Source organism: Neomonachus schauinslandi, chromosome 7 (genome assembly GCF_002201575.2).
Source record: "Neomonachus schauinslandi chromosome 7, ASM220157v2, whole genome shotgun sequence".
NCBI lineage: Eukaryota > Metazoa > Chordata > Mammalia > Carnivora > Phocidae > Neomonachus > Neomonachus schauinslandi.
The window spans coordinates 5548294-5575815 of NC_058409.1; the positions used below are offsets into that span (position 1 = coordinate 5548294).

The 27522-nt window shown below is 43.5% G+C and overlaps 1 protein-coding gene across 3 annotated transcripts in view; it reads right to left on the bottom strand.

Moving 5' to 3' along the window:
- RNF130 (ring finger protein 130) overlaps nucleotides 1–27522 on the bottom strand; it is a 107166-nt gene that overhangs the window by 19535 nt on the left and 60109 nt on the right. For 2 of the 3 annotated variants that reach the window (XM_021689911.2, XM_044916777.1), the window contains exons 3-5: nucleotides 25436–25686; nucleotides 2043–2114; nucleotides 115–197 (exon numbers count right to left, since the gene is read on the bottom strand). In XM_021689911.2, coding sequence (XP_021545586.1) covers nucleotides 115–197; nucleotides 2043–2114; nucleotides 25436–25686 — 406 coding nt within the window. The remainder of the gene's footprint in view (nucleotides 1–114; nucleotides 198–2042; nucleotides 2115–25435; nucleotides 25687–27522) is intronic. The other variant, XM_021689912.2, reaches the window with a different exon arrangement.

The window sequence follows — 27522 nt, forward strand, 5'->3', positions numbered from 1 at the left end:
CACCAGAGCCGTGGGTGAGGCAGCTCCCGAAGGCAAGTGGGATCCCCCCTCTGAGGGGTAGACACACACACCACAGGAGCATCATCCTCTTTTAGACAAAGGAGCCTGACATACTTGCAGGGGAGGATCCGCACCACATCGTTCTGCTTGTAGCTCTCGATGCAGACTGCGCAGTGATCGAAGTCGGGGTCTGTTTCCTGCAAGGCAAGCACAGGCACGAGAGTCACGTGCTCAAACCAAAGCTATACATAAACGGAGGAGGCAATCCAGCTAGGCATCTTCCTGTGGCAAGTACGGTAAGCAAGCGACTACCAAGTGAACAGTTATGAAGAGCTTTGATATGTTTTCATTTGCTTACCTGCATTGACCCAAGTGATATGGAAACCACTCTACCTCGTTTTTAAACTATGCTGTAACAGTACTAATTCTGTGAAAGGTCTTAGAAGTCAGAATTCTTACTTGTTTTTCAAGATTCAAATCCACGGTCACCGTGGACACCCTCCTCCCCCTCCCACCACCGCGGCATCACTGTTCTGGCTCAGTGGGCTTCACAGCAACCCTCCACAGTGTGGGTCGTCCTCTGATCACTCATCTAAGTACAGGCAGAAAAGATGGTGAGCCCCCAAAAGACCAAGCCCCAGTGACGGGAGCTGGTCACAGGTTTGGGGTGGAGAACAGTCATGGCCCAACTCAATACTGGGTCTTTATGAAGAGCCAGGAAGAGTCAGCTAGGTGTTTGGTCATCCAGGTTAACTGGCTTCCTTCCTCTTCTGTGCCGGGAAGGGACTCCCCCGAGTTGTCATAAAATAGAGCATTACCAGGAACCTAAGCCAGGAAAGGGGAGACTATCTGCTGTGTCATGGCCACGTGGACTGAAACTCAGTGGGACGACTCTGGGTAGGTCCAGGAGGCACAAACTTGGAAGAGGTGTTGGTTTGAATAAGGAAAGATGGTTTGGTGTTAGCCTGAAGGACAACGTAGGATGGGTAAAAATTCTGGGGAATTTCCAATTAATGTGGCAGCTGAAGGCCACCAGGCCAAGAGGGTGACCACTTCTCTGGGGCTATAGGACAGCTTTCCTGTGCTGCTTTTATTTTCTCCAAATGTTTTTACTTGTTTCTTTGCTTAGTGTTCACTGAAGTTCGCTGAAAATGTCTCCACCTTCCAGAGCTGTGTCAAGACGGTGGGAATAAAAACGGGTGAAGTCAAGGAAGTGGTGAAACTACAGAGGATGGAGAATTGTCTGAAATTACCCTCCCAGAGCTGCTTGTCAAAATGTGAGAGCTGGATGTGGGGTAGAAAACAGCTTTGGGTTTACGCCTTTAGAGGTGCAACTTTTGCCCTCTACGTAACTGAATATATGGAATGTAGGGTCTAACATCAAGCTGCTGTTTTGTCCTTATGGAGCAGAAGCGGATTCCACGTAATGCGAGGCCCGACCGGGGAGCTCTGATGAGCCGTCTCAGCCACAGCCTCAGTCACTGGCTTTCTCACTTGGTCCGCGCAAGCCAAGGGCCCAACCCGGACACACTGGGAGCTTCCTTCCAACTGTCTGGCCCACTGGACAGAAAGCACCTTCTGAATGACACTCTCTCGAGACGTGAGTCTCCTGCTCTCTGGCGAACTGGCGAGGGACTAAAACACAAAGGAAGCACAGGGAAGAGAACACATATTCCTGGCCACCGAGTGCACCAACTGACCCATTAGGGTTCTGCCCGAAGGCATCCTTGGCTGCAAGGGAGAAAGCTCTGGAGTGGGACACCACAGCTAAGGGACTGTAAGCAGACCAGTGCAGCTAATAATGGCAGGAGCCCTGGAAGTCCAGGAAAGTCAGAGACTCTAGGGAAGGCCTCCAAATGAGGCATGCTAAGAGTAAGAGTTCAAAGGGAGGCTAGTTTAAAATGAAGCATTAGAGCATATACTTGGAGAAAAAGAATCACCTAACATGAGACACAAATGATTAGGGTGTGTTCTCTCCCACCAAATCAAAAGCAAAACTACTTTATCATTTTCATAGTGTTAAAGTTATTTCACTACTATACCTTATCACCCTTTTTTACTGTTCTGGTGGTCAGTTTGCTGATGGCTTTCTTGGCGGCATCTCCAAGACGACGCTATGACAATTACAAAGAAAAACAGACATTAATGCAAGACCTCTGGATGACATCCTTTATTTTAAAATCATTAAATGTATAAAGCCCTTGTTATCCCACAACATTCTCCACGTTGTACCACAGGAAAGGATTCTAACAAAGCGATTAAAAAATGAGAAAAACTGGCAGTTTTTCCATAGATTCAGCCTTCTGAATTGAATTACTGAATTATTCTGGTTGAATAATTAAAAAGTATATATAGTGAAAAAAAAACCCACCTGGGTGTCATGACCACTGCTGCGTTCCTGTATTTAATAAAGCTTTGAAATACTACAGCATTATTGAAATCTACTTCTTGTACCTGTCAGAGCCACAACCACAGCACTAACAGTTCTGGAGACAATCAGAAGGATAAGCTCTGTCTTAGTAAAAGGAACCTCCAGCGCCCCCAAGATTGCTCATCACGGTGCCAAGTGCGGCAGGAGAGAGGCGGTCACAAGCTGTCCTTCCGTCTCTGCCTCTACAATGCTCCGTGAGCTTAGGGAGGTGCATTTATCTTTCCAGGGGTGAGCTGTGTGAAAGGGTTGATCCCACATTTTGGCAGACACTGCTAGACACCAAAGACTCACAGGTGAAGAGACAGTGCCCCCGGATCTTGAAAAGCCAACTGAATTGGGAAACAGACCAGTAGACACATTTTATTTTACTTTTAAAAAGGATTTTATTTATTTATTTGAGAGAGAGAGAGCACAGAGGGAGAGTGAGGGGGAAAAGCTGACTCCTGCTGAGCAGGGAGCCCGACGCAGGGCTCGATCCCAGGACCCTGAGATCATGACCTGAGCCGAAGGCAGATGCTTAACGACTGAGCCACCCAGGTGCCCCCAGTAAACACACTGTGACTGAGTGTTGTACAGGAGAGCATGCCTGGGTGGTGTGGCGGCACAGGGCGGGCAACCCAACTCGGGCGGGGGGCTAGGGGGGGACGGGGCAGAGGAGGAACATCAGGAAGGCTTGGGGAGAGGATGTCTGAGCTGAGATGTGGAACACCAGTGGGAAGGAATCCGATCAGGAAAAGCACAGGGGGCAGGAGGGGGACTTCTGGACAAAGGAAATCTATTAAAGATAAATACGTGTGAAGCACAGGACTATGAAGGAAACGATTCGATATTGCTAGGACGAGCATACATTTGATCGTGCAAAACAGAATGTTCTGAGAGTCAGAGGGCCCTATCAGTAATTACACGGGACAGTGGGTGCAAACAGGCACGCTGGGACAGGTGGTCACTCTACACACAAGCAAATCTTGAACTGTGGGAAGAGGCAGATGGTGGGCTGGAGGGGGGACGGTGGGGGCTGAGAAGGGGAGACCTTGGATTTTATATCCTGAGGATTAAAAAAAATCATAGAAACACAAAAATTTTAGGGGGAATTTAAAAATACACAAAAGAAAATAAGTCCATGAACCTCTATGTATCTATCCATCATCCACCTTCGATACTCAATATTTTACTAATATTTTCCATCTGTCCCCACCTCTTTAACTGTGCTAGAGGATTTCAGAGCATATGACAAAGCATTTCACCCATAAAATTGTCACTATGTCTTACAGATAGGGGCTTTCGTTTGCTGCCACTGTCTCATCTGACAAAATTAACAATAGTTAATAACACTATCAAATACTCAGACTATACTATAATTTCCCCAGTTCTCTCGAAAATGTCTATTATTTAAAAAAGGTTTGAGAGTGCGTAAGCTTGCACATGTGCGAGTGGGGGAGGAGCAGAGGGAGAGAGACCCCCCCACACCCCTGCTGAGTGTGGAGCCCGACCTGATCTCATGACCCTGAGATCAGGACCTGAGCCGAAATCAAGAGTTGGCCGCTTAACCGGCTGAGCCACCCAGGGGCCCCCAGAATGTCTTTTTATACAGTTGGCTTGTTTGACTCAGGACACAAAGTCCGAACATTGCATTTGGTTGCTGTTCCCATCAAGTTTTTCTTAATCTGTGAGAGTCCCCTCTATCATATATGTATCTTTAGCCTGTGGAAATAGAATTGACTTAAACTGCATATATTGGAAGTATACAATTTGATATATATATATATATATATTTTAAATTTTATTTACTTTTGAGAGAGAGAGAATGACAGAGAGAGAGAATGAGAGGGATGAGGGTCAGAGGGAGGAGCAGACTCCCCACCGAGCAGGGAGCCCGATGCGGGACTCGATCCCGGGACTCCAGGATCATGACCTGAGCCGAAAGCAGTCGCTTAACCAACTGAGCCACCCAGGCGCCCCTGATATATATATTTCTAAGATTTTATTTATTTGACAGAGAGAGAGAGAGAGAGCGCGCGCACAAGCAGGGGGAGCGGCAGAGGCAGAGGGAGAAGGAGACTCCCAGCTGAGCAGGGAGCCCGATGTGGGGCTCAATCCCAACACCCTGGGATCATGACCTGGGCCGAAGGCAGACGCTTAACGACTGAGCCACCCAGGTGTCCTATTTATTTTCTTTATCCTTGTTGTGCTGGTTAGAACTTGTAGTACAATGTGGAAATAAAAGTCATCAGAGCACAAATCCTTCTACTGTTTCTAATCTTGAAAAGGCTCTCATCTTCCACCACTTACTGTGACGGTACAGCTTCTAGCTTTCCACTGATGCCCCTCATCAGTTTAAGGAAGTTATCTTTTATGCCTAGTTTGCAAAAAGTTTTAAAATCAGGAGGAGATGTTGGATTTTGGCAAGTGTTTTTTCCTCCATCTACTGAGATGTACAGTTTTCCTTTTCTTTTGGTTTGTTAATATGGTAAATTACATCGATTAATTTCTTAGTGTTAGAACAGCCTTGCATTCCTGGGATCAACACCACCTGGTCATGATGAATTATCCTTCTTATATATTGTTGGGTATGATTTGCTAAAATTTTCTTTAGAATTTTTACATTTTTGTTCAAGAGGGATTCTGGTCTATAGTTTTCTGTTTTCTAACGTTTTTGTCTAGTTTTGGTATCAGATGTTGCTGGCTTTACAGGATGAAATGGGAGGTATTCCTGCCTTTTCAATTTTCTGGAGTTTGTATTTTTCTTCCTTAAATGTTTGATAGAACCCAAGAGAAACCATCTGCCTTGAGGTTTCTTTTTTTTGAAAGGTTTTAGACTACAAATGCAGTTTTCCTGATAGATACAGGGCTGTTTATTTTTTCTTCTTGAATGCGCTTCGTTCATTAGGGGTCTTTCATGGAGTCTGTCCATTTCGTATTAGTTGCCATAGAATTGTTCATAATACTCACTTACTACCCTTATAATCTGTAGTGAAGTCATTGCTGTCATTTTTGATTTTGCTAATTTGTGCTTTCTCTCTTTTCCTCCTGATCAGTTTGGCCAGAGGCTTATCAATTTTATTGATTTTTTCTTAGAGCCCCCATTTTTCTCTTTTCTAGTTCACCGACTGCTGCTCTGATGTTATTATTTCCTTTCTTCTGTTTACTTTGGATTTTATTTGCTCTTCTTCCCCAGTTTCTTAAGGTATAAGCTGATGTACTGATTTCAGAACTTATAGGCACTGCGTTAGTGGAATCTTAAAAATTTTGATATTCTGTGTTTTCATTTTCATTCGGTTCAAATGATTCATTTCCCTTTTATCTTTTATCCCATGCCTTATTTAAAAGTTAGTTTCTAAACTTTTAAGAGTTTTCCCAAGATTTTTGTTATCCATTTCTGATTTTTTATTTTTTTAAGACTTTATTTGTCAGAGAGAGAGAAAGAGCGCACAAGCAGGGGGAGCAGCAGGCAGAGAGGGAGAGGAAGAAGCAGGCTCCCCACTGAGCAGAGAGCCTGACGAAGGGCTCGATCCCAGGACCCTGGGTGCATGACCCAAACCGAAGGCAGACGCTCAACCGACTGATCCGCCCAGGTGCCCCTGATTTCTGATTTAATTCCAAGTGGTCAGAGAACATATTCTGTAGGACTCAAATCCTGTTAAATCCATTGAGACCTGTTTTATGGCTCAGAGTACATGTCAAAAGATTGGATGGAATGTTCTTTAAATGTCAATCAGTTCAAGTCAACTGATGATGTCTGTTTAAATCTTTTACATACTCACTGATTTTCTGTCCACTTATTCCTTTCAATTGTTGAGAAAGGGATACTGAAATCTTGGACTGTAACTGTAGGGCTGTCTACTTCTCTCTGCAGCATCCCCTTAGTTTTCACTTCACATTATTTTGGAGCTTTCTTATTAGGAGCATAAATGTTTAGGTGCCAGGTCTTCTTACCAATCTACCAATTTCTGATTAAGAAGGACACTCACCAACTGACTGAGTCACCCAGGAAGTCCCCTGAGAACAAGAACTGTCCTACTTTCTGTCTTTATGATTTTGACTATGCTAAGAACCTCATGTTAGTGGAGCCATAAGGTATTTGTCTTTCTGTGACTGGTGTATTTCACTTAGCGTATGTCCTCAAGGTCCATCAGTGTTGTAGCGTATTGCAGTTGTCTTCCTTTTCAAGGCTAATGATATTCTATTGTATGCACATGCCACATTCTGCTTATCCGTTCACCTGTCGGTGGACACCTGGGTTGCTTCCATGTATCAGCTATTGCGAATAAAACTGCTATCAACGGGGTGCCTGGGTGGCTCAGTTGGTTAAGCGACTGCCTTTGGCTCAGGTCATGATCCTGGAGTCCCGGGATCGAGTCCCACATCAGGTTCCCTGCTCGGCGGGGAGTCTGCTTATCCCTCTGACCCTCCTCCCTCTCATGTGCTCTCTCTCATTCTCTGTCAAATAAATAAAATCTTTAAAAAAAAAAAAAACAAAAAAAAAACTGCTATCAACATGGTGTGCAAATATCTCTCTTCTTTCATTTCCTTGGGTATATCAAGAAGTGGAATGCTGGGTCATGTGGTAATTCTACTTTTAATTTTTTTAGGAACCTCCATACTTCTTCTTTCCATAGCAGTTGTACAATTTTACATTCCCACCAACAGGGCACAAGGCCTCAAATTTCTCTCTATTCTTGCCAACACTTATTTTTTTAGTTTTTATTTAAATTCTAGTTAGTTAGCATACAGTGTAATATTAGTTTTAGGTGTACAATGTAGTGATTCAACACTTCCACACACCACCCAGTGCTCATTGAGACAAGTGCACACCTTCCTCCCCATCACCTGTTTCTCCCATTCCCCCACCCACCTCCCCTCTGGTGACCAGCAGTGTGTTCTCTGTAGTTAAGAGTCTTGTTTCTTGCACTGTTTTTTTTTTCTTTTTTTGATAGTAACCATCTTAATGTGTATGAGGTGGTCTCACCATAGTTTTGATTTTCATTTTCCTAATGATTAGTAATGTGGAGCATCTTTTCTTGTGCTAATTGGCCATTCATAGATCTTTGGAGAAATGTCTCTTCACATCCTTTGCCCGTTTTTGTTTTTAAATATGGGTTGTTTACCTGTTAAGTTGTAGTTCTTTATATATTCTGGTTAACCCTTTATCAGAGACATGATTTGCAAATATTTTCTCCCATTCTGAGGGTTGCCTTTTCATTCTCTTGATTATGACCTTTGATGCACAGAAGTTTTGCATTTTCATGTAGTCCAATTTACCTATTTTTTTTTATTACTTGTGCTATTGGTGTCATTTCCAAGAAATCACTGCCAAATCCAGTGTTATGAAGCTTTCTCCCTATGTTTTATGTTCTAAGAGTTACAGTTTTAGCTCTTGAGTTGACGTCTCTGGTCCATTTTGAGTTAATTTTTGTGTAAGGGCCCAATATCATTTTCTGTCATGTGGATATCCAGTTTCCCCAGAACCATTTGTGGAAAAAAAGCTCCTTTCCCCACCGAACAGTTTTGGCACCCTTGTCAAAAATCATTTGACCATACATACGAGGCTTTATTTCTGGGTTCTCTACTCTATTCCATTGGTCTGTCGTCTTTATGCCCACACCACACTGTTTGGATTACTGCAGCTTTTTAGTAAGTTACTACATCAGGGAATGTGAGACTTCCAACTTAGTTCTTCTGATTCAAGATTGTTTTGGCTGTGCAGCTCAGAGAGTCAAATCACCATTTCACGCTGCGGGGAAGATGCAGGGAGAGCAGGCTGGAAGAGTGCAGGTTGGGATGTATGATGTCTGAGGTCAAGCATTACGAACACTGAGACCCGGCTACTGGAGACGGCAAACATAGGTCATGGCGGCTTTGACCCGAGTCGCTCAGTGGAAAGACAGGAAGAAAAACCTGAGTGGAGGGGCCTTTAACTGGGACAAGGCAGTGGGAGCAGGGTAATTTTTAAATCTTACCAACTTTCCTCAGGAAAAGGCCCAGACCAACTTTAACAAAGGCAGGTGGGAAGGGTGTCCCACAAACCCCAGACGACGACGAGGAGGTAGGGTCACACCACCAACTGCAGTGTTACTCTAAACGGACGTAGACTCAGCAGCTGTGCGGAGGCGGTAAAGGGAAGAGCAAAGGGGTTGTGACAGTCCCAAGAGCCAGGGAACCCAGAAACCACCATAAAACACCTCCCCACACCCCCAAGAGAGATGCACTGAACAGAAACCTCGGCAGGTGACTCTGAGATACAGCCAGTGACCTGGGGACATTTCTCAGCTCCACTCTACAGATAAGCAAACCAAACATAAGGAGGGAGGGAAGATTAGATAATCCAGGGCGGCGCGCACTGCCCTGAGGATCTGAAACACCCACCACAACCCCCAAAAGGAAAGAGCCCTCCCTCCCTGAGGAAAACAAGACTTGGACTGAGCAGGGCAGGAACCCGGTGGGGGGAGGGGGGCGGGGGGTTAAAACTTTAAGCTCATCTCTTCTGTTTGCCATTTCTCAGGGATCCCTGCCCCTTGTTGTCTTGTTTCTTGACAACATGATTTCATGCATTTTTGCTGTTGTCTCTCCTTAACTGTTTCAGGCAGGAGAGTAAACCAAGTTCATTATCTGATGTTATTTTGGCCCAAAACAGAAGTCTCCACCATACTTTTTAAAAATGCCATAAAATGACAAAACTGGGTTATCTGTCTAATAGAATGTCCCACATTCTAAATTTGGCTGCTTGTTTCCTCCTGGTGTCATTTTACTTGGTTCATTTCTTATGAAATAGCAGTGAGATTTAGGTCCACCTGCTTTGGTGAGAGTACATCTTAGAAGGTGCTGTGTGCTTCCTAACACACCCCAACGTGAGGACGCAGTGTTCACCTTTCCTGCTCTCATGGACATCAAGCATGATCAGTCGATTCAGGCTTTGTCAGCTCCATCCATCCATTATAAAGCTCCCTATGTCTTTCAGCTGATTTTAGCATCCACTGGTGACCACTGCCTAAGACTGTCATTTCATGAACAGTTACAAAATAGTGATTTTCTAATTCTGTAATTCATCGATTAGCTGGAATTCTTTTATAAGAACTTCCCTTCACCAACTGGTTGGTTACTATGCAATAATACAATGTGTAAAGAAAACACAAGATGAATCATTAAGGTCATTTTTTTTTTTTTTAAGTAGGTTCCACACCCATTGTGGAGCCCAATGTGGGGCTTGAACTCACGACCCTGAGATCAAACCTGAGCTGAAATCAGAGTCAGATCCTTAACCGACGGAGCACCTCCCAGGAGCCGCAAGATGAATCAATTTTTAAACTTGGTTTTCTGAAGAGCAAGTTGCCTCTTTAACAGCGTCCGCTTTCCTTGGTGCTCCTGTCTCACTTTCGAATATGGAGACTTCCGTTAAGAAGGAACCTGGGTCCTTTTGACATCACCTCAGCAGTCTTCAATCGCTTGTTTTCTGGCGTAACATTCACCTTCTACGTTTGCTGCCCTAAACCTGGAATAATCCCTGGTTCCTTTGAGTGGAAAATGGCATTTAAAGATAACCCTCAAGTAGCCTGGGGGTGGAATGGAATGGGACAGAGATTCATTATTAAGGATGTAAAATTGTAATTTTGCCATTCCTTTTGCATTTAGTAGCTGGAACTTTTCCATGAACAAGGGGTATTCTTTGTTACTGGGTTGTCATTACCACGGACAGAGGGGCTCTGTCTTATTTTAGAAAAAGGAAAAGAAACCAGGCGTTCACATTATTTCCAATTCAAAAATTATAGTGTTATCACTTAATGTCTTTAATTTTAATATTTTTCTTACCGTGAAAATCTTGGTTTCTAGTATCAGTAACACAATTACTTATTTGCTTTATCCTGCAATACACATACAACAGTTTTATTTATTTTTATTTATTTATTTTTAAAGATTTTATTTATTTGATAGAGAGAGACACAGCGAGAGAGGGAACACAAGCAGGGGGAGTGGGGGAGGGAGAAGCAGGCTCCCTGCTAAGCAAGGAACCCAATGTGGGGCTCGATCCCAGGACCCTGGGACCATGACCTGAGCCGAAGGCAGAGGCTTAACGACTGAGCCACCCAGGCGCCCCCACACAACAGTTTTAAATAACAATACCACTAATGATAAGATTATTAAATGCAGATGACTTTTTTTTTTTAATATCCTTAGACTACATCCTGGTAGATATGTACTGTCCAAAAAAAATGCCCTAAAGTAACTCCTTCCTCCACGTGTGTATGCCACCATCTTGAAATATATTTAGGTTCATTTGTTTCTATTTATTTTCAATTTTGATGATTTCTTCTTTTTTTCTTTAAACTATCTAAAACAGTCACATGGCTTCAGAATCAAAGCTATAAAACCAGGAATGAAATCTCACTTCCATCCCTAGGTTCCTCCACCCTGTTCTCTTTCTCCTGAAGTAAGGGAATTCTGCTTTATCCTTACATTGCTACCTTCTGGAAGTAAAAGCTCACACATGTAGTGCGTGTGTATGTGTTACGTTCCTCCACTTATGGGTGTATTTTCACAGCCCCCTTCTTTCTTACCATAAACTAGTACACACAGAACTGTTCTGTACTGGGGCGCCTGAGGGGCTCAGTTGGTTAAGCAGCTGACTCTTGGTTTCAGCTCAGGTCATGATCTCACCGTCGTGAGATCGAACCCCATGTCGGCTCAGTGCAGTCTGCTTCAGATTCTCTCTCCTGCTCCCTCTCCCTCCAGCTCATGTGCTCCCTCGCTCTCCCTCTCAAATCAATGAATAAAATCTTTAAAAAAACCCTACAGGCAGCAGACAGAGATCTTTAGATTGTTCTTCTGTTCTACAGCTACTCCAGTGCATTCAGAATCTTTCATGGTGGAGAGTACTAGTTTGTTCGAGCAGACTCCTACTGATGGACATTTGGGTGGTTCAAGTCTTTTGACATTATAGAGAATATCAAGATGAACTGTCCTGTATATATGTCTTTTTTCACTTTTGTGAGGCTACGTTGCTACAAGCAAGGTTACTAAGACAATGGATAAGCACAGATGCACTTTCGTGAGACAGTACAGATTCCAGTCACCGCCCCCCCCCCCCCCCCCCCCCAACGGTACCATTCTGCATTCTTTTTTTTTTTTTTTAAAGATTTTATTTATTTTGACAGAGAGAGACACAGCGAGAGAGGGAACACAAGCAGGTGGAGTGGGAGAGAGAGAGGGAGAGAGAGAAGCAGGCTTCCTGCGGAGCAGGGAGCCCGATGTGGGGCTCGATCCCAGGACCCTGGGATCATGACCTGAGCCGAAGGCAGGCGCTTAACGACTGAGCCACCCAGGCGCCCCCCATTCTGCATTCTTATCATCAATGTATGAGAATGCTTGTTTTCCCACCACTTGGTCAAGCAGGAACGCTGTCAAATTTTAGAATTTTTCTTTTTGATCAATAAGAAACAGTATCTCAGTATAGTTTTTAAGTCACATTTAACTTATCAGTATGGTTGCACATCTTGTAATATTTTAAGTACCATTTGCATTTTTCTAAGTGAACTATCTATTCTTATTTTATTTTTTTTGCCCATTTTTTTCCTATCAGGTTTTTAGTCTTCTTTATATTCATGGATACTAGCCCTTTGTGTGTAATATAAGTAAACATCGTAAATATTGTAAATATCTTTTTCTGGTTTGTCATTCATTCATCTTTGGTTTTCCTTTAAAAAATTAAAACATGAAGTCAAATTTATCAGTCATTTTTTATTCTACTGTATTTTGAGCCATAATTCAAAGTTTTCCAAGTTCTCTGTCATAAAGGAAAATTTAGTCCACGTTTTCTTCTAATACTCGTAGTTTTACTGTTTATAAATAGATCTCTGATTCATCTGAAATTTATCCTGTTGTGCAATGTCATAGATCTAATTTTGTCTTTTTCCAGTTGTTCCACAACCATTTATTAAAAAGTTCATCTTTCTCCACTGATTTGAGATAATGCTTTTTATTATATACTGTACTTATATTTCTACAGGCAGTTGTGTTTATTTTTTTATTTTGCATTTTGTTCTATTGGTCTGTTTATTCATGCGCTGACTTTTAACCTTCTTTTAAATAAGAGGCTTTATTATGTACTATAAAACTTGATGTGGCTAGCCACCCATCACTGCTCTTCTTTTTAAGTTCTTTTCTGATTATTCTTAATTACTTATTCTTCCATTTGATTTTTATAAGTCCCTTATTTAACCCCAGAAAAATATGTAAAGGCAATTTTATTTTATTTGGTAAGTTAATTTGGATTGAGTTAAATTTATGAGTGAACTTTGGGAGAATTGACATCTTCACTGCATTGAATATTTATATTCAACAGGAACAAGGTATGTCAGGAGTGTTTTGTAGTATTCTTCATGTAGGTTTTACACAGTATTTGTGAAGTTCAAACAAAGGTTGAGCTACCCACCCATCCAGTTGTAAATGTTGCCTTCCATCCCATTATATCTTTTGATTTTTTCCCTATACTTTGATTAAAAAAAATTTATTTTAGGGGCACCTGGGTGACTCAGTCAGTCAAGCGTCTGCCTTCGGCTCAGGTCATGATCTGAGGATCCTGGGATTGAGCCCCATGTTGGGCTCCCTGCTCAGTGGGGAGTCTGCTTCTCCCTCTCCCTCTGCCCCTTCCCCCACTGGTGCTCGGTCTCTCAAATAAATAAAATCCTTAAAGAAATGAATTTTAGAGAGAGAGAGAGTGTGTGCACACGTGAGTGGGGAGAGGAGCAGAGGGAGAGGGACAAGCAGACCCCAGGCTGAGCATGGAGCCCAGGCAGGGATTAATCCCACGACCCCGAGATCACAACCCGAGCCAAAACCAAGAGTTTCGATGGCGAGGCGATGCTTCACCGCATGAGCCACCCAGGCGCCCCTGGCGCCTATATTAACATATAGATATGTTAATTTTATATCCTGTTTCTTTATTAAGTCGTTTCCCTGTTTTAGTATGGTTCCATTGACCCTTTTGGGATTTTCAGATCGACGTTCCTATCAACTGAAAATAGAGATACTTCTCCAAGCCGCATGCATCTTACTGCTTGCTCTTATCGAATTGCCTGGGTCAGTACCTGCAGCACGACATGAAACAGGGCAGCTCTGCTTTGGCCTCACTGGAGGGGAAATGTCTTCACATTTATCTGTTAAGTAAGATGCGGGCCTCCAGGCTGTGTGTGTGCTGGGGTGTGCTGAATGCCTCCGGGCCAAGGTGCCCTGCCTGTGCTCCCCGCCTGTGCTCCCCGATGCTCCTGAACAGGATTCCCAATCAGCCTGTGCTTTCATCCGCTGTTCTCAGATCTCTCTGCGGAGGCTTCTGCCCTCCCTTTCTGACTCCTGACTCTTAGGACCACCAGAACCACCCCTTTCCTTCCCTCGGCTACATTCCTTGGGCTGACAGTGCCGCTGACGGCCCAGCCCGACCACGGCTTTTTCTTAAGTTCTCGGGGGGCAGCCTGCAGCTTGGTATCATCAGAGATGCTGTCTGAGGACTTGTCCTTTTGTTATCCTACCTGCTCTCTGAGTTTATTGTTTTAAAGGCATTGAGGGAAATTAAAAAAAAAAAACAAACCCTACTGCTCCCATCTTGCTCAGCTAGGGATTCTGCTGAAGAACTGTAAACAGGAGTTCCCTGATGAGATCGGAGTTTGGAGAACTGAGGCCTGGCCTCCTGCGAAAATGCTATGTGGACACAAGGAAGCGTAAGGGAGTGAGACCCGGTGGGGTCGAGGGCTTCAGAGAGAGAAGCAGGGCCCGGATCAGGCAAGTGGGGGCAGGGAAAAGGGCGAGGACAGAACCCAGGAAGATTCAGGAGGTAAAACCAGCAGAACCTAATGACTGACGGATGTGGGGTCATGACAACAGTGGGGAGTCAAGGGTGTCAGCTCTCTAGCTGGGCGCCTGGCTCTGTGGGGGTGGCACCACATCAGGGAGTTTCAGAAAGAGAAAAGCAGGTGCTGGTGGGAGAAAGGGCTCAGCCGTCGGCAAGCTAGAATCAACACACGCAGGGCATCTCATTAGAGTGCCTGCAAATATTTGGATCTACCCCCCCTTCTACTTCTGAACTTCCCACATCTCCTGGGGCACAAGGAAAAAAACCCATCTTTTCTCTGTATTTGATACGAATATCACATATCTTTTTTTTTTTTTTTAAAGATTTTACTTATTTATTCATAAGAGACAGAGAGAGAGAGAGAGAGAGAGAGGCGGGGGGGCAGGCTCCCCGATGGGGGACTCGATCCAGGACCCTGGGATCATGACCTGAGCTGAAGGCAGACGCTTAACAACTGAGCCACCCAGGCACATACCTTCATTGTAGTATTTTTCACTGGACTTGGCTTCTGTGTTACTTCTTCTTCTCGACCCTGCCCCAATGTTCCCAATCACTCTGACACATATACCTCGGCCAACCACGGTTTTGGTCTTTTACTTGAATCTGTCTAAAAGCCAATGCTTTTTTCCTCTTGCTTTTGATACTATTTGTGTTCTGCTGACTTGCAAAATCTCAGATGAAGCACAAATTCCCTTTGCAAAGATCATTTTTCATCAAAGTCCCTTATCTATATCTGACCACCATGCTGTTAAGTCACTGGTTTTCAAGGTGTGGCCTGTGGGGCTTAGTAATAATATGAAATAATGATATTTATAGTAACTAAGATTTATTCAGTACACACCATGTACTAGGTACTGTTCTATGCCTTTCACAGGTACTGACTCGTGCAATCCTCATAATCATTTTATGAGACAGGAACTACAGTATTTCCATTTTACAGAAGAGGAAATTGAGGCACAGAAAGATTAAGTTGCCCAAATCCAAAACTGGTAGGCAGGTCCTCTCTAGACTTCCCAAATCAGCCTGGAGAGGGGAGGTGTCTTGGGAATTTGCAGTTTTAAAGTGCCTTCCCCACCAAAAAAAAAAAAAAAAAAAAAAAAAAAAGGTGCCTCCACACGATTCCTTTGCATACCTGAGACTCACTGAACTACGCATATTCTCCCAGCCCTGGTTTCCAAGCCTTTCCTGTAACACTCCGCCCACTCACTCACAGTCTCTGTGCTTCTGACTATGCTCTATTCACTAGGCAGTAAAAGGACTCAAGTCTGCACCTCGGGACACACAGAGCCTTAGAACGGAGCAAAACCACAGGGACGCATCACTCTGCAAAGGAGAAAACCCAAATCAGACGCAGCTGAGGTGATGTGTGTAGTGAGTACAAGTGCTGGGACCGGAGCCTCCCCTTTCCACTCTAAACTTTGCGGGGACTTCCCGTTATTATACAATATGAAGGGATCACGTGACCTCATTTCACTTTAAGGCAATGACAGTGCCAACATGAACGCCATTCTAGACGTGGGTGCAGGGGGCCGACAGAACCAAAAACAAGTCCTCTGGCTTCATTGGGCAGGAGTAACTTGTTCAAAGCCAGCTGGTTCACAGCATACTGAGGCAGGTCACTGTAATGGGACTCAGCTCCGGCTTTCCTTTTTGGCCTTCCAAGCGCTCCGACAGACACGGAGCAGGATTCTCTTCCAAACTCTGGGGAATCCAGGTGCTGGGAAGGTAATTTTCCCTGACTGAGACCACCCTGTCATCTGCAGCCTGCCATTCCCTCTCGTCACGACGACTTTTTGTCCCTTTTGTTTAAAAGAAGTCCCCCCAATGCTTTTCCAAAGTACCACGTGCCCTGACCCCTCCCCCAGCCCTCTACATGACCTTGCTCTATTAATATCACTTTCCTTGGCTCTTCAATATTTCCCTAAGAGCTCCTTCCCCTAAGCCTCTCCCATCAGAAAAAAATCTTCTATCACTCCACTGCTAAAAATCATCATTTCATGGCTCCTTCCTGCTTAGAGAATAAAGTCTACATGCTTCGGTATGCGATTCAAGCCCTTCATCTTCTCGTGTGGGTGCGCGGTTTGCAGGCTCTGGTCTCCTCCCCACGATTCCTGTCCTTCCTTTTATCCCTCCAGAGCTCTGTGGAAAATGATCCCTTTCCCACTTTCCTCCTCGTCCCTGTTTGATGAAGTCTTATTCATCCTTTAAAATTCAGCTCAAATGTCACTACCTCTGCTGTGAAGTACCCTGACTCACCCAGAATAACATCACTCTGCCCCCGAAAGAGTAACTCACACCACACAGTATTTTGATTACACCTGTCTGCCTTCCTCATAAAATGTAAGCTCATTCTTTAATTCACGGAAGCATTCACTGAGTCAGTGTGATGTGCCAGGCTCTATGCTAAACCTTGAGGAGGTAGAAAGAATGTCTCAGAAACACCCTGATCTCAACAACATATTTTATGCTAGAAAAAAAATCTTAAGCTCTTGATGTACGTATAACTTTTAGAAGCCATGTGCTTCCTGTATACAGTGGTATTTATTTATGTAAACTGATCATAAGAGCAGAACATGAAAAAGAAGGTAACATTATTTGGGGTACATTAGAAAAATGATAAAGTAATATGTATACTCAGCTCAAACATCTATTTTCTTTTTCCAGTTTTTCTGGAATTATTAACCCCTGATAGACATAATAAGCAAAATTCAGTGTACAATCCAACAATGACAAAAGAAGTCTGCCTCTTTCAACTACATAATCTTTTCCTAGGGGAAAGAATCTTTTTTGGGGGGTGCCTGGGTGGCTCATTAACCGACTTCGGCTCAGGTCATGATCCCAGGGTCCTGGGATCGAGCCCCAAGTTGAGCTCCTTGCTCTGCGGGGAGCCTGCTTCTCCCTCTGCCTGCAGCTCCCCCTGCTTGTGCTCTCTATCTCTCTCTCTGCGTCAAATAAATAAATAATAAATCTCTAAAAAAAAAAAAAATCTTAAAAAAAAAAGATTTTATTTATTTGTCAAAGAGAGAGAGAGAGGAGTGAGCATGAGCAGGGGGAGTGACAGAGGCAGAGGGAGAAGCAGGCTCCCCGCTGAGCAGGAAGCCCGATGCGGGGCTCGATCCCAGGACCCCGGGATCATGACCTGAGCTGAAAGCAGACGCTTAACGACTGAGCCACCCAGGTGCCCCCTCTAGGAGAAAAATCTTGACAATATGCACAATATTTGTCCCCGCATTTTGGAAGGAAGACACCGAGCCCACCGTATTTCAAAAACCAACCGTGTATAAGGCTAGTATTTGCCCTCCTCTGAAGGACATTCGGTATTCTTCCTCACTCTCACATGGCAAGTGTGCTCTCCACTTAGCAACCTTGCAAGAGGAAAACAGGCAATAAAAGCCTGCTTCATTTCAGTAACCTCAAGATATTTACAAAGTCTAAGAATAATGTACACATATTTTGGCAAGGAGCGTTAAGTTTTAAATACCTTAGAAACTGTATGCATTTTCACAGGGAGTTTTCATAAAAAGACATCTTCAACTCAGGTTTAGCTTGTGGAACTTCTTTATATCTGCCCTCTTATTCCTCAACAGTAAAACAAAAAATTATTGTTCTGTTTTGGGAATCAAACCCGATCGCTTTAGGATTAAAGGTGCAACATGAACCATTAACTGTGAAAACGTTTAACCCGAGGCTCCCTTTCGATATAAACACACTGAACACATATCACCTCGTGTGAAGGAACCATCACGGACTCACCAGGAGGAGACCCTCACGTCTGCCATTGGCCCTCCTCCGAGCTACCTGTACCCAAATGCTGTATTTAGATGCATTCGGACGGTTTCTCAGGAAGAGAAGGAAACAGCCAAAGCATGAGGTCCTTTCTGCACATGTAAAATGGTGTCAACTGTGGACATTACGTTGTACTTAGAAAGTTATTTACGATATATCACCCTCTTTAGTAGCATATTCTGTACCCAGCACTGCTTCCTGATGACCGTCTGTGGGAGAAAATGAGCCTCTCTCCTGAAATTCACTGTTTCTCCTTTGCCAATACTTCTGGTTTAAAATAGCCAAAGGTTTCAACCAGTCGAGCTGCTGTCACCTTCTTATTAAACTTTAATAAGCTAAGCTTTTTAAGTCACATAAAAATTTCATCAAGCGTTTCTCCACCTTCGGAAAAAAACGGAAGGAGGGAAAAAGGTCAGAACCTCACTTTCCGCTCCGGCGGTGTCTGGAGAAGGCTTTGGAAGGAGCGCGCGCTGGGAGGCCAGCCAGACGGCGGGGGCGCTGCCACCTTCATCACACGCAGGCCCCGCGCCGGCTGCTCATTCTGCTCATTCAAGCGCCGCCGCTCAACGCCGGGCTCCTGAGACCAACCGCTCGCTCTTCTCCAAAAGTCCTTGGGATGTGCTCCATTCAACCCCCAAGCATGGGGTTTTCCTGTCAGGAACACCAGCTCAGAACAACTCTCGATCATTTTACTCGCAGTGTTTCATAAGGGCAACATATTTAACACCAGCAAAAAAAAAAGAAAAGAAGATAGCGTGCTCCATGTCAATATGGAGTTAATGACAGAAGGAAGAGATAAGAGTTGAAAGAGGTCACTCGTCTCCGGAGACAAGAACTAGGAATAGACTGCACATTATGTCTAATAATCTTTCTAGGAACGGCGTATTTTAGATCAGTTAACACTTTCACCTAATATTCCTTTATTGCCTTCATCACCCATGTCCACGTCCAAGTGCGGGAGATGCTCTGGGGACCGTCAGCTCTGACAATGCAGGAGCCCCTCCTGCTCGGCTCTCCCCCTGGATCTTCTGAAAGGTGGAAAGACAAGGTAGGCTGCTCAGGGACCTTGAGACCAGAGGAACACAGGGTGGAGTACCTGCACCCATCCCACTCTAGCCAAACACCAATGGAAAAACTGCACTCCTCCTTCCACGCTGGTTTCAGTGGGGCCCAGTGGGAAGGTGACATTTCCACCCCACCTCCTCGCAGAAGCAAGCTCTGTGCACTGATCTAATTGGCATCTACAGAACGCTCTGCCCAACAGCAGAATACACATTTTTTGCCAACCACCCACAGAATATTCACCAGGATAGACTATATGCTAGCTAATAAAACCAACCTCAACACATCTAAAAGAATTGAAGTCATACAGAGTATTTCTCTGATGATAATGGAATCAAAAAAGAAATCAGTAACACTAAGATCACTGCAGAATCTCCAAACTACTGGAAAGTGAAGAACACAGGGGTCAAAGAGGAAGTCTTAAAAGAAAAAAATTACATAAAACTGAACAAAATGGAAAATACAGGATATCAAAGTATATAGGACACAGTTAAAGTAGTCCTAAGAAATTTATAACACTAAATGCTTACGTTAGAAAGAGGAAAGGTTTCAATTAAATAAATCTAAGTTCCCATCTTTAAAAATGAAATTAAAAAACAGCTGGTTCTTTGAAAAGTATCAGTAATATTGAGAAGTTTCTAGCAAGACTGACAAAAATAAAAAGAGAAAATATAAATCCTTCAAATCAGTAATATTGAGAAGTTTCTAGCAAGACTGACAAAAATAAAAAGAGAAGATACAAATCCTTCAAATCAGAGACAAAGAGGGAATATCACCACAGACACTGCAGCCATTAAAAGACAACTTTATGGGGCGCCTGGGTGGCTCAGATGGTTGAGCGTCTGCCTTCGGCTCAGGTCATGATCCCAGGGTCCTGGGATCGAGCCCCGCATCGGGCTCCCTGCTCCTTGGGAGCCTGCTTCTCCCGCTGCTTCTCTTTCTCTCTCTCTCTCTGTCTCTGAAGAATAAATAAATAAAATCTTAAAAAAAAAAAAAAAAAGACAACTTTGTTTGTAGACTTGACATCTAAAAAATGGGCCAATTTCTCAAAAACCACAAATTACCAAAATTCAATAAAGACGATATAGGGGCACCTGGGTGGCTCAGATGGTTAAGCGTCTGCCTTCAGCTCAGGTCATGATCCCGGAGTCCTGGGATTGAGCCCCACATCGGGCTCCTGGCTCAGTGAGGAGCCTGTTTCTCCCTCTCCCTCTCTCTCTGCTCATGCTTTCTCTCTCTCTCTCTCTCTGTATCTCTGTGTCTCAAATGAATAAATAAAATCTTTAAAAAAAAAAAAGATGATATAGACAAACTGAACAGTCTTTTAACCATTAAAGAAATCATAATTTTACCCTCCCCCCAAAAAACCTACAGACTGGTATCTCTCATGAACTTAGACACAAAGATTCCCAACAAAATTAAACAGCCGAATTCAGCAATGCACACAAAATCACACACCACGATGAGGTGGGATTTATTACCCTCTTTAGAACATCAATGGATGCAATCCACCATGTCAACAGGATAAAGAAGAAAACAAACAAACAAATCGCCTGATCACATCAACTGACACAAAAAAAACATGTGAAAAAATGGAACACCCATTTCTGATTAAAGCTCTCAGCAAACTAGAAACACAGAGGAACTTCGTCAAGTTGGTAGTAAACGTCTTCAAAACCTGCGAGCTAAAACACACTTAACGATGGAAGACTGAATCCCTTCCTTTCCTCTAGGACTGGGTGCAGGCAAGGATGCCCACTCTCACCACTGTCATTCAACAGTGCACTGAAGATTCTAGCCACTGCAATTAAGGCAAAACAAACAAACAAAGCAAAAACAAGGGCAAGGAAAGGAAGACGTAAAACAGTCCCTATTTGCAGATAACATTATTGTCTGTACAGAAAATCCCAAGCAATCTACAGGAAGTGAGTTTACCAAGACTGCAGAGTAAAAAGTCAACACACAAATGGATCACATTCTGATCTACTAACAATGAATATATGGAACCTGAAGAAGTTAAAAACACTTTTGCAGTCCATTTACCATTATACTACCATTTACAGTCACTCCAAACAAAACGATATACTTAGGTATAAACTTAAAACATGCACAGAATCTATATGCTAAAAACTACAAAATGCTGACGAAAGGAATAAAAAGGACCTGAATAAGTGGAAAAACATTACAGGTTCGTGGACTGGAAGATTCAACACAGTAAATATATCAGTTCTTCCCCCAACTGATCTGTGGTTTAATGTGTTCATATAGAAATCCCAGCAAGGTTCTGTGTGGTGTTTTGTTTTTTTCTTTTTTGGTGAAGACACAGACAAGCTTATTCTAAAATTTATATGGAAAGACTCTAGGACCTAGAATAGATAAAATAATCTTGAAAAATAAGAATGAAGTGGGAGGAACCACTCTACCCAAGACTGAGGCTACAGTCATCATGGCACTGTGGGATGGACAGAGGGATACACACATAGTTCAGTGGAAAAGAACAGAAAAGCAGACACAGATCCACATAAATATGCCCAACTAAGTTTTGGCAAAGTTGCAATATCAGACATAAAATGAGAAAAAAAAAAAACACCTTAACCCAAATCTCTCATTTATACAAAGATTAACTCAAAATGGATCATGGACTTCAATGTACAATGTAGAACTCTAAAACTTCTAGAAAAAAAGAGAAGGTCTTTGGAATCTAGGGCTAGGCAAAAAAGTTTTTAGACTTGCAGCAATAGCAAAATTGATAAATTAAACCTCATCAAAATTAAAAATGTTTGCTCTTCAAAAGGCCCCGTTAAGAGGTTGAAAAGACAAGATACAAACCGGGAGAAAATATCTGCCGACCACAATTCTGACAAAGGCTTGTATCTGGAACGTAGCAACGCTCAAAACTCAACGGTAAAAAAAAACCCCAAACAACCCAGGTAGGAAATGGGCAAAAGCCATGAACGGACATTTCACCGAAGAGGATATACAGATGGCTAAGAAGCACAGGAAAAGATGTTCCCCATCAGCAGCGATGAGAGGAATGCAAATGAAAACCACAGAAGAGATGTGACTACACACCTAAAATACAAAAGAGCGCAACACATGCCGTGCAGGATGCAGAGGAACTGGGTCAGGGATACGTATCTAGTGCAAATGTAGTGCAAATGTAGTGCAAATGTAGTGCAAATGTTCTACTGTGGCCACTTGGGGGAAGGGTATGGCAGTTTCTTACAAAATCATGTATGTGCTTACCAGAATAACCCAGATATTTCATTCTTGAACATTTACCCAAGGCAAATGCAAACTCATGTTAACACAAACATCTGTAACAAATGTTCACAGCCACTTTAAAATAGCCTAAACCTTGAAACAATTTGGTTCACCACACTGTGGTACACCCAAGCGACACAATTCTACTCAGCAATAAAAACTAATAAGCTACCCACACACAGCAACTCAGACGGCTCTCGAGGGCGTCATGTTAGGTGAAGACACCCAAACTCTAAAGGTGAAGTACTGTAGGATTCCACTCAGACAGCATTCTTTTTTTTTTTTTTTTAAAGATTTTATTTATTTATTTGAGCCAGAGAGAATGAGAGAGAGAGAGAGAGAGAGCACATGAGAGGGGGGAGGGTCGGAGGGAGAAGCAGGCTCTCTGCCGAGCAGGGAGCCCGATGCGGGACTCGATCCCGGGACTCCAGGATCATGACCTGAGCCGAAGGCAGTCGCTTAACCAACTGAGCCACCCAGGCGCCCCTCAGACAGCATTCTTGAACCGACGGAACTGCAGAGGTGGGGACAGGTCAGGGGCTGGGATGAAAGAAGAACAGCATGAGGGATCCTGGTGGGGGACTCTTCTGTGTCTTGACTATGGTGGTGGTGGCCTGACATTGTAGAGAACCATATACATACACACACAGTACGGGTTAAACTGGAAAAATCGGAGTAAGACAGTGGATGGTATCCATGTCAAGATCCCGGTTGAAATATTTACTATAGTTATGTAAGATTTTACCCCTGGGGGGAAATGCATGAAGGCTATCTGGGACCTATTATTTCTTACAAGTGCATGTGAATCTACAGTTATCTCAAAATAAAAACTTTAACAAAAAGGGCGCCTGGGTGGCTCAGTTGGTTAAGCGACTGCCTTCGGCTCAGGTCATGATCCTGGAGTCCCGGGATCGAGTCCCGCATCAGGCTCCCTGCTCAGCAAGGAGTCTGCTTCTCCCTCTGACCCTCCCCCCCCTCATGCTCTCTCTCTCATTCTCTCTCTCTCTCTCTCAAATAAATAAAATCTTAAAAAAAAAAAAAAAACTTTAACAAATGTAAAGGACTGGTGTTCCTAAAAAAATGCACGTAACCTGGATCTGATGATGCAGAAACATCACGTGTCAGACAAACTCAAATACAAAACAAATGGCTCGGACTCTTCAAAAATGTCAACGCCATGAGACAGACTGAAAGAGACATAACAGGGGCACCTGGCCGGCTCAGGTCGGTAGAGCGTGCGACTCTTTATCTTGGGGTTGTGAGTTCAAGCCCCATATTGGGTGCAGAGCTTACTTAAAAAAAAAAAAAAAAAAAAAAAAGGGACATGGCAACTGAATGCCACATACAATCTGGATCAATCCAGGGTTTGCTTTGCTATATAGGACATTATTAAGTAGGCTCCGTGCCCAAGGTGGGGCCTAAACTCATAACCCCGACAGCAAGAGGGCCATGCTCTGCCGGCTGAGCCAGCGCCGCTCTAAGTACGACAGTTTTACAGAACTCAGAATCTCAGATCTGTAGATCTGGTGTTGTACCAAGGTTAACTTCCTGATCTTGATAATCGTACTGTGATTATGTGAGAAATGTTCTTGCTTTTTAAAAATACACATCGAGGTATTTAAAGGGTAAAGGGACATCATATCTCAAATTGACTCTCAAATGGTTAAAAAAAGTATGTATGCATAGAAAAGGAACTAGGGTAAAATGTTAATAGTTGAAGAATCTGGGGAAGGGAATACTTTATACTCTTCTCACAGCTTCTCGAAGTATGAAATTATAAATAATAAAAATTATCATAATAAAAAACTTTAAAGGTATACAGGATACTGCACAGAGCAGGGCACATAAATGTGCAATAAATTACAGTTTTCAGATATTTTATACCTATTTTCAGATGAAGACACAAACTGAGAAGTAAAATAAACTGTCTAAGAAAGACCACTGCAGGGGTGCCTTGGTGGCTCAGTTGGTTAAGCCATTGCCTTCGGCTCAGGTCATGATCCTGGAGCCCCGGGATCGAGTCCCGCATCGGGCTCCCTGCTCAGCGGGGAGCCTGCTTCGCCCTCTGACCTTCCCCCCTCTCATGCTCTCTCTCTCTATCTCATTCTCTCTCTCAAATAAATAAATAAAATCTTTAAAAAAAAAAAAAAAGGAAAGACCACGGCAAACTGGATCTGATGATGATAAACTGGTGATAAGGTCGGGATTCGAACTCGGATCTGTTCCATAGCAGTATTTGTGCTTTCACTGGAATGAGGAAGGCTGAAAATTTCAGCTCTCCCACAGGGGTCTGGATGGCATTCCATGAAGACTGGCTTCAAACCACTCTCCAAGCAGCTCCCTTGCTAGTTTCCTAGCAGAGAAGCCTCTGACTGGGGCTGGGACCTCACACTTCCAACCGGGCCCCTTGGGTGCATGTTTTGTCTCGAGGGCATCGAACAAGCTAACAAACGGACAAGGTCACCGCCTGTAGGCCCTCCACTACAGGGTGGCACGCTGTTTTGTCCTTCCTGAGTCTTTAGTCACTGAGCTGAAACCCGCTGAGCTCAGTTTGTGCTCACCAATGGAAGTTCTAGGACGACCAGATACCTCTCTTCTATGGGTCCTTTTCCACCTCACTGTCACCCCACGGCCAAGCTTAAACAGGGTTAGGTAATTTGTAATTGACTTATTTTTCTGAATAGATAACACACAGGGAATGAAAGTACGTGAAGGCTCCCAGCTCCCCTTGCCACCGACAACCAGGGCTACCAGCTCAAAAATGCAACTCCATGATAGTTCTCCAAATTACTAGAGTTAGCCAGATCATATTATGATACTAAGCTAACCATTTACCTAGGATATTCCAAGTGATCACTGTAAAGGTAAATTCCCCATTCAGGCATTTAAAAAAAATCCAGAAAATGATGTATGTAAATATGTTTTCAACATATGGACACGACTGAGGGTCACGACTTTTTTCTTAAGTGAAAAACTTTGTACTGTGTATGACCACAATAGACATCTCCAAATTACGGCTGGTAAGCATGGATCATTAGAGAGTGCCAGGAGCTCACCTGGTTCCTGTCGCGTGCATTCGTGTACCTGATCTTCTGAATGAAGTAGAATATGAGCCATGCTGAAGAAATAATCATCAGAACAATAAAGGATATTGACACGAAGACTAGAGAGCCACGGCTGAAGTTCTTTGGCGGCATTCGTGTTCCAACAGCTATTGTCATTTGTACAGAGATGTTTTTCTCCAGATAACTCAAAATATCCTTACCCCTCAATTCTGTAATCATGACAGCAATAATATCTCCAGTGCCTGTAATGTAAAATAAATATAGATGCTCAAGTGACCTTTAAAACTTACAGGAACATCACACATATGAAAACGCTGCTTAGAAAAAAGACTACGATTCCTGCTAATAGCAAGGGTCTGCAGATTCTCCTTTTCAAATGGAACGAATCTGCAGTTGGGTATGCTGGCACCAAGTGGGAACAAGAATCTTTGTGGAGTGCTTAAGACTCGGACAAAGTGTAGAAGGACTGCAGTGCTAGGAGCCACATTACCTTGTCTTACAACTATATTTATAGAACAAAGGATTAAATCAGCCATATGTGACAACAGACAGTATAAAACACAGGATACAACAACATAATGTGATAAAATCACCGCAGGTCTTTACTGTAAAACCTTTTCCATTAAAATGCTCCTTAGGAAAAGGAGAACAGCGCTAGTATTTATAGTACAAAAAGCGCTAGTATTTATAGTACAAAAAATTGGTACTTTTTGCACTACTCTCTCTTAGAAATACCTATGGAGCACCTGTTGTGTGCAGAACTAGTACAAGGAACAGAAAGAAGTACAGGATCTGCAGCTTTATAATACCCCCGACGTGACATGCGTCTGCTAACAGAGCTGCCAAAGCCAAATGCCGTGGTGGTCGCGACCTTCATTAGTAACCGGGGAGACTCCCTCTGGTCTTGCGTCTAGACCTGAGGAGAGGAAGGTTCCTTTCTTGTTTGCCCCGGAATCCTTCTGGAAATCAAACCCGCCCTGAGACACGTCCAAGCGTCAACACCCTGGACTAGCTGGGCATCAAAACCCTTCCAGCTTCTAGCAGCTGTCCAGATGTCCTGCCACAGTGACAAGCTACTGAAGGCAACGAACTGCCAGGATGCTAAGTTGCTCCTCGACTCATCCACTTGGTTCACTTACGTAATTTCCAGGAGGAGTACTACCGTCAGCGCAAGCTACTCTCTCTCCTGTGGAGAGTGAGATTACTTCTTTCCTCCTCCACAAGGGAAGTCAGTCCCCATCTCCTTTCCAGGAAAAAGGGCAGCTGAGCTATGCCACCCGGCCGCCCGCGGTCGTCCTCCTCAGCTGAGGCTGGTGGCGACGAGCTACCGGGCACACACTATTCCAGCACACTTCAAAGAAAAGACTAAGACTCTGGGGGCCGGAGGAAGGAGAGGAAACATTTCTATTTCAGGAAAGAGAAAATTAGAACTATTTATCCAAATCTGAATAAGGTCTGCACATCAATGTAAACCACCAAAGCCAAATGAACAAACACCCCACAACTTGCCCTTTCAAAGGCTTCCTCAGTGAATACTAAGTATTTGGTTTACGTGTTTACCGTATTTAACTAAAAGAACTACCCTTGTTATCCCAGGCAGTCAAAAGGCCACAGGCAACTGAAAAGAAATTCAATAATTAAAAGTTTCACGAAGAATTTAACCCGGTGGAACACAGACCTTCTGTATTACCTTATGCAAAATCGTGCCAGCCACTTTATCAGAATAGCAGCTTATCAGAATACCGATTTAAAAAAATCCAAAACACAAAAAGAAAACTGCAAAAGTAAAGCAAGCAACAAAGTTAACATCTAATTTATCTTTCTGAAATAAGAGTTCTGGTCACTGAGTTAAAGAAAAATCATCAAATAATGCTAAACCATTCAAATTTTCCATTTAAGAAACCTGAGGTCTGTGCTTTTGGACTGCTCTTCAGCAGGCAACGGTGTGCGGTGTCGGGTACCGGGCACGGCTATAAAGTAACTGAGACGGATCCCACAAGCGACACATGACAATCAGTCTCATTGCTTTATAATCGCACCAGGTACAAAGGGTTTTAGAAACCAGTTCTGAGGCTTCC